The following is a 14221-nucleotide window of genomic DNA, read 5'->3' as shown; positions in this document are numbered from 1 at the left end:
CCGATGCGGGACTCGATCCCAGGACCCTGAGATCATGACCTGAGCCGAAGGCAGCGGCTTAACCCACTGAGCCACCCAGGCGCCCCTCATAAATGAAAATTCTTTAAAAGATTTTCAACTAGATTAGAGTTGCCGGTTTCGTTTAAGAAGCGCTCATGTTGTCTCTTTCTCAAAACTGCCCATTCAGTGGGTCTTCTGCCCAATAGCCAGACGAAGATTCAGAAACCAGTAACTTCAAAGCAATTTCTCTTTAGGAATTAATTCATTATATCAGTATGTAGCTAGAAATTGGTCCAAACAATTTTTTCCTTATTTTTTAGTCTCTTAAAGGTTATTCTTCACCTCTACCAACACTCCTTTGTTTTATCCAAATTTTGATTTTTACTAGTTCAAGATATAGTAAAGAATACCATTTAACTATGAACTAAAGATAAATAGCTTATCGAACAAGTTTGACAATAATGTTATTTTATTACATTTGCTAACTGCTGACCATTGTATTTATAATTCACACAATTACTATATTTAGCATAAAATTTAACAGCTTCTTTGGAACCATGCTTTATCTCAACTCCAAAATTAACTTACTTCACAAAGACAGAGATGATGAGTTATAAAATTCAACATGTACTTTACTTATCATGAAGGAAAGCAATACATATTCATAATTGCTCTCTGGAGGTTTCTTGACATAGTTACTGCTATTGGTAAGAGGAAATTTTTTCACAAAATAAATTCTTTTTCTTCAAAATAAAATTACAAAATTGCAGGCAATACCTATAATTTTAAACATGAATTTATATTGTTAAATTCAGTTGGCTGTATAGATAGATATTTTTATTCCACAATATTAACTTGCTTGATAAATATGGAAGACAGAACACTGCCCAGGCTAACTACAAAGTTTCCAGAGCTGCCCGTGAGATGATCTTATTTAGCATGACAAAATGATGAAAATGGAGATGGGTTTTTATGATACAACAGACATTTAAGATTTTTAATTCAAGATGTAACTTTTCTCACATGCCCTCACATCTCACAGGCTTCTTGTTCTGGAGGTATATATTAAGGACAAAGTAGAAAATGTGCATACTGAAAACCTACAGTTTTCATATATGTAAGTTTTGGGGGTTACATTCTCAACAGGATGCTCCTATAACACGTCACCTTAGAAGCACATATGAATGCTACTACTCTATAAATATGTATAAATTAAATGGCCTACAATACCTACTGATTGTCTATTGGAGACAAGGAAGAAAGTAGAAGATCTAGCCCTTATTTTCAATGAAGTGATGGTATCTCTAAACCTCTTCCTTTTAATCTGAAAACGATACATCTTTCCCTAACAGTCTTTGTCTCTTCAAAACCATTGAACAGGTCTAATTGAATTGGTAGGCTGTCAGCTCTTTTAATAACCAATATCTATACAATCAAATTAGTGATTAAAATGGGTTGGCATCCTGGATACCTAGAAACTCATGGTCAAGAAGAGGCTATTTCCTTTTGTTGGCTTCTCACAGCCCGTGCTATTTTAGACTGGGATGTAGAAAAGGCACTGGCCCACTCAGCCTCCTGGCTTCTCTGACTGCACGTGTTCCATACAAATAAATGAAAATGGGGCCACTGTTCTCCTGTGTCAGGACATGGTCAGCATCAATAAGAATACCACCCGGCAGGCCTGCAACATCTAGTGAGTTCCTATTGCAGCCCTGTATTCTCTGCTAGATCAGGTGGCAGTTGGCAGAAAAACTAGTATTTTGAAAGTTCATTTGCTACTTAAAAATCACAGAACTCTATTAGGTACGGAAGAATAGTCTGCTGCTTTAGAGAGTATTTCACACATGTTTTGAGATTGCTGGTCTTCTAGGCAGGAAAATCTCTGATTTCAGGACTGGAGTGTATAGGAAGTTGTTGCCAAATCCAACTTGGGTCTGTGGTTTCCAAATTTTGAGATGTGAAAAGGACTCTGTGTTCAGTGATGGCAGGTCTCGTGTGTCTTATTCCCCTTAGTGACTAACATCTAGCAGACTTAAATAAGCAGTTCTTGAGTAAATGAACAAATAAATTAGCAGTGGATTTCTTAATGTCAGTGGCAAATTCATTCTGAAGAGTTTTTCTTGGCCTATTGTGGGTAAAAGCCTAACAAAAGATGCAGTTGACAATAATTCTTTTAAGATGCAGTCAAATTTTGCTTGAGCAAAACCAGCATATGAAAAAATCTGGGTTCACAAAACAAATATATTGTCAATTAAAAGGTGATTATATGCTTTGCAATTACATGGAAATATGTACTAATCAGAAGGTTCCTAAATGCTGGCTCATTACCTTTTCTCAGGTTCATGATGAAATAACAAAAATAAGCTCACTGTATTATTTTTCATAAGAGTAAATTAATTAAAAAACTATCCTTGGGGCACCTGGATGGCTCAGTCCGTTAAGCGTCTGCCTTCAGCTTGGTAGTGATCCCGGGATCCTGGGACTGAGCCCCGCATGGGGCTCCTTGCTCAGCAGGGAGCTTTCTTCTACCCTGCCTGCCATTCACCCTGCTTGTGCTTGGTCTGTGTCTCTCTTGCTCCCTCTGTGTCAAATAAATAAATAAAATCTTTATTAAAAACAAAAACAAAAACAAAAACAAGAACGTCCTTTATTCAAAAATTACCTTCTCTTGTTTCCATGGTTAAAATACTTTTTTAAAAAAACAAGATAACAAGGCTAGTCTATGCTAATTATTCTTTTCTAATGCTCTTACTTGCCAAAATAAAGTTGCCAAGCGAGTACTAGTTCTCAGCTTTTTGAAAAATGTTTTATTGTTCTGAGAAATCCAAATGTTGGAGACTGACTTAGTTTTAAAATAAGATTCATTTATAAAGGATACAAGTACTTAAAAAATACATATTGAATGAAGGAGAATATATAGTATACCCTTGGCCTTAATTACCCATGATAATAATAGCCAGTGGGTGTAAAGGTGCTCCTCCATGGAGAGCACTGCTCTTAGGGCTTTTAAAAATGTGTTAATCATCTAAATTTCACAGTAGCCCAAGAAAGAAGTATTATTTTTTTCCCCATTTTACAGATGAGGCCTCTTGCCCAAAAAGACACAAAATATAGCTAGTAAACTGATAGAGCTGGCTCTAGAAATGATGGTCTTTTATTATACGGAAACTGGGCCATACGATAATGCAACCAATAGAAAAACATTCAGTTGTTATTATACTCTAATGATTATGGAAATGAAGATCCAATCAGCATACAGATTATAAACTTCTACCCAAGACTCCTACTATCTTATATTTAAATCAGAGCCCTTCCCAATCCTACCTTATCAACCCAATTCTTGGTGACCTATTTTTAGCTTCAGTATTTAGAGGTATTGCTTCAAGCAATATCCTTATTTCTTAAACTCGAATTTTAGTTAGCAAATAGCAGAAAACAAAGATAGAAAATAAGGAGTAGTCAACCAAATAGGGGACGAAAGCACAACATTCCTAAATTCGGTCATCATGATTAGGTTAACTTGGGCCAAATTCAACCTTACCGCACACACACAAAAAGAACATTTGTTTACTTAAAGAGTATAAAACTCCAGCTTCCAAATGCAGTGAAAAAGTATTAACACCGTAGCTTCTATAAAGGTATTAAAAAGTATTACGATAAATAATTAAAACCTCAACTTCCATATGCAGCTATCCATCCCAACAATAGGTTCTTAATGAAAAGATTACAGACTTCAGTGAGAACTCACATATTTTTTTGCAGTGTCAGAAGTCCAAATATAATATCAATTCAGCGAAGAGTTATATTGGGAAGCAAAATTCATAACAGCTAAAAAGATAAAAGGCAAAACTTATGAATCCAACTAGACCTTTTGGCTACAATGACAAAAATAAAATAAAAAACCTCCAAAATTACATCAAACTGGAATCAAAGACAATAATTTTGGCTTTCAAAACCGATAACACTCTTGGTAATGGTAACCATGATTTGGCAGGTTAAAGACAGGTTTCTATCACCCTATCCTCTATTTTTCAGCACTTACCAAAATATTGCACTACATGAAGGGAGCTGTCATTTTACTTCAATGATAACGAAAAAGAGATTTTAACGCTATTCAGTCCTGGGTTCCCTTAGGAAAGATCAATGAATCAAGAGGTCTTAGGGCTTCTGCAGTTTAAGGAAATTTTGTGGATTAACATCTCCACCCCTCAGTCCTGAGAGGATTGTGCACATCCGATCCGACGACCTCGTATACATACAGTACGCTAATTTCTAACAACTGCAGGTAACTCCTGCACAAACTCTTCTTTCCACTTGCCGGCTTCTGCTCAAGCAACCCTCCCTAGTTCACCTGCCCTAGAAAACTACAGAACCAGTTTTAGGATTTAGTTATCCACCTAGCTCCCCTAAGCTCCTCCCCGAGACTGCCCTCTTCCAGGCCCGGCCCCGGCCGCAGCCCCGGCCCTGGGCCCTGCCCCCAGGCCAAGCCCGGCCAGACCCTACCCAGGCCCAGCCCAGGAAGACCCAGCCCACTACTGAGACCCAGCTCCGGCTCTCTGAACTTCCCCCGCCCACCCCGTCCACGTGATCAGGGCCCCACCCCCCTCCTCCGCGCTCCACCAATCAGCAACCACCTCCGCCCATAGCTTGGTCTCCTACGCTCCCCTTTCAAAAAGGCAGCTTTCTCCTCCCGCCTTCAGCCCCGCCCCTTTCCCACCTCCCCGCCCTGCTGGTCCCTCCCACTCCCTAACTCCTCATTTCCCTCCTCCCCTCCTGTTGACCCCTCCCGCTCCCAAGCTTCGCCCCGCCCCACCCGGGGCAGCGCGCTCGCCCTCCTCTCGCGAGATCTGAGCGTCCCCCGCCGCGGCCGCTAGCCTCCCCCTCCCGTCCTCCCACCCCCCTCCCCCCAATCTCTCCACTCTCCGGCTCTCCTCCCTTCCTCCTCCCCCCTCCACCCTCTGGGCCGGATCTCGTCTCGCTGAGGCGGAGGAGGAGAAGGAGGAGGAGGACGTTCGGCCTGCGCAGTGAGATGTTTGTCCGTCGCCGCCGCCGCCGCCATCGCGGAGGAGCGCGATAAAGGGAGCCGAGCCGGGCGTGAGGGGGACCCCGCGGAGCCGCCGCGCCAGCGCAGCCCCCCAGTCGAGCCCGAGCCGCCGGAGCCCGAGCCGCTGCCGCCCCCGCCGCGGCCGCCCAGCGGCCGGCCAGCTCCCCAGCCCAGCCCGGGGGCCGCGCCGCCGCCGCCCCCCGCGTAGCCCCTCGCCTGCCCGCCCGTCTTAAATGTGACACCGGCGCCTCGGAGTGCGACCCGAAGCCGCCGCCGGGGAGGGGACGAGCACCATGTCGAATCTGAGCAAAGGCACGGGCAGCCGGAAGGACACCAAGATGCGGATCCGGGCCTTTCCGGTGAGTCTCTCCTCGGCGCCTGGGACCCCAGGGCCGGGGGCCCGGCGGAGAGCCGCACGCGAGGCCCGGGCTGAACTCCCCCAACAGGCCGCAGGCCCGGCCTCCCCTCCCCCACGCCGCCGGCCGCGGGGCGCGAGCCTTCCCGGCAACGGGGCGGCGCGGGGCCCCGGCGCGGCCGCCCTCCGCGCCGGAGCCCGGCGCCGCGAACCCGCCCGGGAGCTGCTCCTCCGACCAACCAGCGGGCGTCGGCTGCGGCCAGGGCCCCTTGGCCGGTCCCAGCACCTTCGCACATTCCTGGGGTATAGGCCCAACCCCTAGTATTCCTCTCCCTGCTCACTTCCCGGGACCACCAGACGGCAGGGACGAGGGCTGTGGAAGTCCTCCGTGTATGGGGCGTGTGTAACTTTTCACGTGTGGTCTCGTTGCAGTGTGAAAATAACCTAGCCCCGAAGGTGGCCAGTCAGAGCTTTAGGATGATGAAGGCGACTGTCCTCTCCCTCTCTCTCCCCCCTCCTCAGGAAGGGTTTTGCCACCAGTCTACCCCCGACGCTGTGACAGTGGTTCCCTGTAATGCTCGATAGTAACGTACTAACATCAGCTGTAATTATAGCCTCTTTCATCCACAGGCTTCCAGAGCACTTTACAAACTCTCTTGTGCAGGAATTGCCCCGCCACTCGAAGGAGGGTCAAGGGGAAGCAAGAGAAAACACATTGGACAATTGTTTCTCCATTTCTTAGCCATGGAAGCCCAAAAGAACGAGTCGTCACTACCCCGAGTTGTTCTACTCTATAGGTTTTAGTGACAGCAAACGTGTTGTTTAGAAACTTTCTTTTTTAACATTACGTTGAGTCATATGGTTGAAGTATTAAGCATGTAGAGTATAACTTTGGATGTCATACCTGATTCAGATAGCCAATGGCAAGCAATTAAACTGTTGTAACAGAAACTGGACATACTTGCTCACATCGCTACAGTAACAGGTATACGTCAAGACAGACAAACTAGCAATTGAACTGAAGATTTTAGAACAGTAAAACTAGAGAAAGATCTTGAATGTTTTAGGATTATAAACATAACCTTGTGAAGGGGGAGAATGGGGTTTGAATTCACTTTTTTAAGCACGCTTTTTCAGAAGTGTAATTTGCACTGAGGCAAGACTTCTACCAAAGGGACCTAATGAAGTCGATTAGCGTGTTTTCCCTTGTAATGAAATGAGCTGGGTTTATGAATTTTTGGGTAATGTTAGCTGCTAAGTCAGTTGTGAACATTTTGAGCAGAATTTAGAATTGTTATGAATTTTAAATAGTTTTATACAAGTTTTCTAGGGAAAATTTGCCATTTTTGAAGTCTGAGTTCTTCTAATTCAGATTTATTACGAAAATGTGGAATAGCTCACATATAACATTAACTCAGTTTTGTTAATATTGTGATTAACCTTTAAATATGATCAGCTTTGTCGTCTCTTTAGGTTTACCTGTTCCCCTGGTCTTCATTCCCTCATTTGTTCAATAAGTAGAGTACTGTGTTCCAGGCATCGTTCTAGGAGCTTGAAATAAGTACTGCTTGAAGTTCAAGATCCCTTCTTTCTGGATGTTGCATATTGTTGGAAGAGACAGGAGAGAATTGCATTATGCCTTTAGTTAAAGAGTATAATGTATGATAGCACGCAGTGCTGAAACTGATTTTTCTAAAAGTAGTGTTTACGGTTGTGCGCTAATTTGGACCTTTTCTGTTCATAACTTGTTGCCATCTAAAATTTTCTAAAATATTTTAATGAAGTTTATAAATGATTTGTGTTTGATACTCAGTTTAATGTCAACTAATTTTTAAAAGCATAATTTTTCATTTTGTGAGTTGTTAATCTTCATAAGTAGTTTCCACTGAAAAGAACTTTTATACTTTTTAATATAAAAATTTTTAAGTCCTGGTTCCTTGAGCCCTCATTAAGAATAGATACCTCAGTGGTATGATATTTCATGACTTCCCTTTGGTGAATGTTTGAGTATCTTATAGACATTTCAAAATTTCTTTTTTCTGCCAGGTTAGCAGTCTTCTAGTAGTAAATGTGTAGTATTCTATAAAGAAGAAATAGTATTTATGTGTGTACATATGTACATTATTTACAGCTATAGTATTTGCATTAATCTTTGGACATATTGTAGGTACTGTAGTTTAAGAAAATTGTAGTTTAACCAAAGGTCTCAGGTGCTCATTTCAGATTCTGTTTTATGAAATTGAGGTGTAAAAAGTGTAAAAATATGTTTTGAGGTTGTTTTCATTGCAGAATAGAGTGGTAAGTGAACTTAGAGGTTATTTTATATATGTGTAAGCCTATTCCAGATACAGTCCCATCAGTAAAATCAGGCTCTTTTTAGTGTCTTGAATGCATATTCTAAGTGTGCCTTCATCATTGTTCACAAGAGTAAAAGGTCATAACACAGTTTTATGCACAATTTTAAGTAGAACTTTTCATAAGGTTTTAAGAGAAATTACTTATTTTTAAGATGGAGAACAATAGGGACTCTCTGGATTTAAAAATTGTTGATGGAGTTAGAGTTTATTTCAGTTTATAAGTTTTCCTGCACGGCACAAAATACATGTCATTTCACATCTTTTTTTTTTTTTTTCCCCTCCTGGTACCCAAAATTAACAGCAAGGGCCACAAAACTTTTTTAAGGAAGGAGGCTGTAGTTGTGAAACTCCTGGAAGCTATATGGATTTGGATCAGAGTGCTGCCCCAAGAAGTTCCTGCTCTTCTTGCCTTGCTGTTGCTGAATGTTTCACTCCAGAGTTTTTGTTCCACTATGTAGGATTAGTTGCTGTCAGGTGAACCTTTTGTCCTTACCTTTGAAAAGCCATTCCTCATCACTTGTACTTTCTCATGGGTTTTGTCCACATGGGCTTGAAAAATTTGATTGGATTGGAAAGGCTATGTTTGAAAATATTCTTCTCTCTCCTAATAGTCCTTTCTTACCTTAGTGTTCAGAGTTAGCAGTGATATTGTGAAAGGGATTGTCTTTAGAGTGTGATCTGAAAGTTGTTTCAGCTATTAAAAAAGCATGCTAAATCATGGTGAAGAATCTTTGATTTTGATGTCCACTTCATAATCCTAGATGAGCTTCACAGAGCTCCACCTGTGTAGCATAGACAGTGAGTGATGTGGAGGTTATTGTTAGATGGAAACCACAGAGTGAATGACATTAGAAAGAGATGAGTTTTAAGATCATATGCGATGTACTTAAGAACGCAAGAGTTTAATGACAATTGGGAACAGTTAATGTTTTTGTTTTTCCTAGCTGTTGTAAAATTTGCTAGCTTTGGGGGAACAGCTTTGATCTTCATAATAGATTTCTCTTCCTTAGAGAAAGTAATTGTTGTCTAGGACTACCTGAAATATGTACAGGAAAGCTGAATAATAGGTCTTGCAAATCACCCAGGGTGGGGAATTAAGAATTTTTCGTTCTCTAACAGAGAAATTATGGAGTAAGGTATAACAGATTCATTAAAGTGTTGCCTGTACTTAGATTGATTCTTTCTGTTTGATAGTTTCAGGACAGCGAGCTATGTTGTAACTGTTAGTACCTCTCTGGCTTTAGAAGTTAAAAAACAAAAGCTTAAAGTAGTTATTTATAAGGTGTTTATATTCTGCATTATCTTCCTAGATAGCAATTCAGAGGAGCCTGGAAAATTAAAATACCAGTATTGAATTTGAAATTATTTTAGAGTGTAGAATATAATGTAGAATTTGGCCTTTTAAATAAGGTCAGTTCATTGAGACAAGGTAGAGAAAGCTTCATTTGTTTGTACATCATTCATTAAATGTAGCTAATAACAGCATTTCTCTAGTTCATAAAGGTTATATAGTTAAGACTAAAAAAAGTATGTCCTCCCTTTGTTTTCTAAAGTGCTCCCAACTATCAGATAATTTATCTTATTTTCAGTGAAGATCATCTGATGTTTGTTAGCAGTTTTCTTAAATTTTTATAAAAGTTACTGGACAATTTGTAGTTTCAAATAATGCAAGTTTGAAAATAGATCCCATTTATTCATTGTAAATGCAGCAAAAAAGTAAAGATGTTACTAGTAAGCACAAATCACTGAGGTATAATAGGAATTGCAATTAGTGTCTATCAGTGTATTGTGAAAACTATTCAGTCATAATCTGTCAAAGCAATGAATTCATTTTAGTAGGTTTTCTAATTATAAAAATAATGCATATTCATGATAGAATATTTAAGTATCTAAATTTATAAATAAGGAAATAAAAATCACATCTAACCCTACTGGTTGGAAATAAGCAACATTTACATTTTGTTGAATTTTCTTTTAATCTTTCATACACTTCTGAGCTCCCAGTAAAATTGAGGTACAATACCAGTTTTTTTTTTTTTTAAAGATTTTATGTATTTATTTGACAGAGAGAAATCACAAGTAGATGGAGAGGCAGGCAGAGAGAGAGAGGGAAGCAGGCTCCCTGCTGAGCAAGAGCCCGATGCGGGACTCGATCCCAGGACCCTGAGATCATGACCTGAGCCGAAGGCAGCAGCTTAACCCACTGAGCCACCCAGGTGCCTCCAATACCAGTTTTTTTAAAAAAGCTTTTTAAAAAATGCAGTATTCTCACGTTAAATATATTAAGGATATGATCTGTAAAGACTAGTATTCTGTGGCACCTCAGTTTGCTTAACCATTTCCCTACTGCCAGGTATTTTGATCAATTCCGGTTAATTTATATTTCCTCTGTTATAGATAATGCAACTATGATTATTTAGGCACATAAATATTTGAACCTATCCATGGTTATGGAGTTATTAAGCCAAGCAAAATTGGTACATATTGCCAGTTGACCTCCAGAAAAGTAGGAATAATAATAGCTAACCCTCAGTGAATGCTTATCATGGGCCACAGGCAGTGTTCTCTGTGCTTGGCATGTGTAAACTCATTTCATTTGCACAACTCTATAGAGTACTACTACTATCCTCTGTTTTACAAAGGAGGCCTTGAGAACCTAAGAAATTTGCTTCAGGTCACTGTGCTTGTAAATGGCAGAACTGGGATCCTAATCTGGCTCATAAGTGAATATTCTTCAGAATTAATTATACCTGTCAGGGTTTCTACTGTGTAGCAGTGTCTTAGCCAACATTTTATATCCTTAATTTCATAGGTGAAAAAATAGTACTCTAATGCTTTAGTTTGCATTTCTTTGACTACTCATTAAGAATAAAATTATGGATAGTCTTTTTTTTTTTTTTTTTTTTTTTTAAGATTTTATTTACTTATTTGACAGAGATCACAAGTAGGCAGAGAGACCGGCAGAGAGAGGGGCGAAGCAGGGTCCCTGCTGAGCAGAGAGTCCGATGCGGGGCTTGATCCCAGGACCCCAGGACCCCGGGACCCCGGGACCATGACCTGAGCTGAAGGCAGAGGCTTTAGCCCACTGAGCCACCTAGGCGCCCCAAAACTATGGATAGTCTTTAACGGAATTTTCCTTCAGAGTATTCAACATCAGTGTTAGGAGTATGACTAAAAAATAGAATGAGTATAATAGAGTATGGTGGGCTTTTGGCTGCCAGATTTTGAATGTCATTTACACCTTTTCCTAGCCACATCATCTTTAACAACTTACTTACCCCTTCTAGCTTGTTTCCTCCTCTGAAATGAAATTATCAGTGGGACCTATATCACACGGTTGTTGAGAGATTTAAAAAAAAAAAAGCATTAGTACCGTGTCTAGCATTGAGCTGTGGTTACTGTTTAGCCATGATTATGCCACAATTTAAATGTTAAAATTGTTATTTTTGCAAGTAGTTGTATTATAATATTGTTTGCTTACTTCAGTGATGCTATGATTTTTTGGGTACTGTTTTTTATTCTGAAAAGCCTGCAGGGCCAATTTGAACCACACTAAAAAGTCAGTCTCAAAGGATAAAGGATTAGGTACCACTGGGGCACTTGAAAAGAATGCTATTGGCTCTTGGGGGTAGTTTAAAAAAAAAAGTTCAAGTAACGATTCTTACATAATCATTGAAGTAAATATGTCATTTCTTAGGTAACTTTATTGAAGGAATAAATGAATGTCTACTCACACATTCATTTGGTGTGTACATTCTACTGTGTACTTTAAATGTTATCTAAAAATATATTTTGTTTTTCTTCGTTTCCTCCCATTTTTTTTTCCATTCCTTCCTTTTATTTGTGTTTTCACTTGTGAACTAGAGTGTGGTCCCTCCCCAAAAGGGTTTTTGAACCACAAAATATTTAGCATCGTGTTAGACACAGTGTGGGTGTTTAGTGAATGATTAAATGAGAAACTGATCCTTTAAGCTAAACCATAGTAATTGATTAATTGAGTAAGTTGATGGAAGTAGTACTCTGAAATGTTTACTGCTGTTTTTGCCACTGTAAGTGAAGTCTTAAGATGTAGTCGATCATTAATGATTTGAAGTCAGTCTAGTCTTCTGAAACAATAATGACTTGAAAGTAAAGATAGTATGATGCATTTGCAATACCGTTGGCTTGATCTTCAGAAGACTAAACCTGTGGCCCAGTCTTTTCTGTTAACTAGCTGTACTCTTATCGTTTACTCCCTCCACCATGTTCCTTCTTCCCCAGCCTGTTTAGCTGTCCACTGTAATCTACGTTCATTGCAGATTGACTCTCCTGTATCTTCAGCCTGTTCTTAGAATTCCTTACCGCCTTTTCATCTGAAACCTGGCTTTGCCCTGAGAATACTGGCTTATCTTCTTAAATTGAGGTGTCTGTTTTCCTTGTAATCCTTGAATCATTGGGCCCACATACAATTTATTACCATATCCATCATCCTTGTTTGTGGCTTGGGCCCTTGTGAACTACTCTTTGTACATTTCCTATGCTTGTCTCTAACTTCTTACACATGTTCCTTCAGTCATTGAAGACTTGAATACCTTCCTCACAGATACTCTTTCCAGTTAAGATCTTAATTTTATCCACTATGTGTGGCATAGACATTCATTCGATTTAAAATAACGTTTATTATGTGTTCCTACTGGAGGTCAGGCACTATATACAATGATGATCAAATGGTCCTGGCCTCTTATTACAGTGGTGTTCACTCTGTCTTAGAGCTTGTTGTTCCATTGCTTTAGAAATCTTAAACTCCAATATTGCATTGTATCCTAACATCTTCATTTATTAGCTATAATAATGAGCAGATTGCTTAACCTCTTTCCTCCTTTGAAAGGAGAAAACAATAGCACCTACTTTGTAAAAATAGAGTTAATACATGTAAAGCTCTTAGAATAGTACCTGGTGCAAAGTAGACATTGTAAGTAAATGCCAGTTGTTATTAATTATTCTGTTCTACTTTCTGCTTGTTTCCTTCTCACATTAATGTGCTCTTGGTCCTCAGGAAGCCTCCTTTTGTTCTCCCAAAGGATGATGCCAGTTACTAGTTGCCTCTTTTTTCTTTCTCTAGAGCAAGTCCAGAAATGGCACAAAGTATCTTGGATCATTCCATCCATCTGCCTTCACTGCTTATACTTTTTAGGCTGTTGTGCACTCCTGGGGAAAATTGGAAGATAGTGGTATCTAAGCTGGACTCTCAGGGCCTCTTGGCAGTTTTTTTGTGTGTGTCCCTGGTAAGCTCCCTCTCTCTTTTCCTGTGTGAGCTATTCCAGACTTTAATCACTGGTCTTAAGCTCTTTATTGAGAATTCTTTTATCTGTCTTCTTCCAGAAACTTAACTACTGCTTCACTGTCAAAAACTAATGTTATCTTGTGTAAGTTCTTCAGCTTTCTTTTTCAATTGTAGCCTTTAACCTGTATCTTTACTCATTCTCTCAGTGCCTTACCTCAGGTCTCAGAGAAGGAAAATATTCTTTTCCTGTCTTCCCTGTCATGCTAACTACCATACTATTTTTCTTCTATCCAAAAAGTCTTCAAAGAATATTCTGTATCTCTTTTATTAGAATGTGTGTGTTTTTTTTAGAGGCGGCATCAAGTCTTTTTGTATTGATCTTTGTCCGTGCAGCACAATAGTATCCAACAACGTTGAACCAATGAACTAATAGACTATTTTCTCAACTTTAAGATGGGAGCTGGAGCAGTCTTTTTCACAGATTAGTTGTGAGGATGAAAAGAAATATCAGGAAGTGTTTTCTAATAAACAGTGGTATCACTGAGACATTTGAATGAATTTTCTAATCGTAAAGTCAGAATTTTCAACTAAAAAATGTATTATGTTTTATGTAGGACAGTTACTTTCAAACTTGTAGAGCATCTCCAGGACCCTGGAGGCATAGGAAGAGTGGAATTAGGTGTAGCTTCAGAAATCTCCTTCTCTTGTTATTTAAAGCTGTTCAAAACCTGGCGTTTGTATACAAGATTTCATTTTGGAAAAGTTCTATTAACCACTGCTTTAAAATCCAGCCATTTTAAAGTTGAGGAGAGTCCTGCTTGCCCAAGTTGAGATAATCGTAAATTGAGAACTGATTCTTTAGTTGCTTTAACCCCTAATTCAGACCTTTTGCTACTAGAAATCATTCCTTTATTTTTTAAAGTCAGTCTGAAGTTGAAAATGTAGTTAAGTAAAACTTCATGACTTTCATTCATTTAGTACTTGTGATCACTGAAAAAGGAATGGACCCACATTTACTTTTTAAATGTGAAAGGTTACTGCTGAGCAAATGAATAAGGACTTCAAAGGAATATCTTTACCTACTTTAAGAAAACACAAGCTCCTTTAGAGATATTTTTCGATAAAAGCAAGGCTTCATTGCTAAGAGGAATTCTTTAACATAAGATTGCAAGTCATTCTTATTTGAAGCAACTCTTAACTGG

At 39.6% G+C, this 14221-nt stretch overlaps 1 protein-coding gene across 1 annotated transcript in view; it reads left to right on the top strand.

Annotated features, from left to right (window-relative positions):
- Positions 1-5228: 5228 nt before the first annotated feature.
- Positions 5229-14221, top strand: part of CUL3 (cullin 3) — a 91676-nt gene continuing 82683 nt past the window's right edge. Inside the window, exon 1 of the mRNA XM_044241703.1 lies at positions 5229-5403. Within this exon, the coding sequence (XP_044097638.1) occupies positions 5338-5403 (66 nt within the window). The 5' untranslated portion in view covers positions 5229-5337. The remainder of the gene's footprint in view (positions 5404-14221) is intronic.

Source organism: Neovison vison, chromosome 3 (genome assembly GCF_020171115.1).
Source record: "Neovison vison isolate M4711 chromosome 3, ASM_NN_V1, whole genome shotgun sequence".
Taxonomy (NCBI): domain Eukaryota; kingdom Metazoa; phylum Chordata; class Mammalia; order Carnivora; family Mustelidae; genus Neogale; species Neogale vison.
Note: the sequence above shows the minus strand (reverse complement) of the source record. Positions and strands in the feature narration are given on the sequence as shown.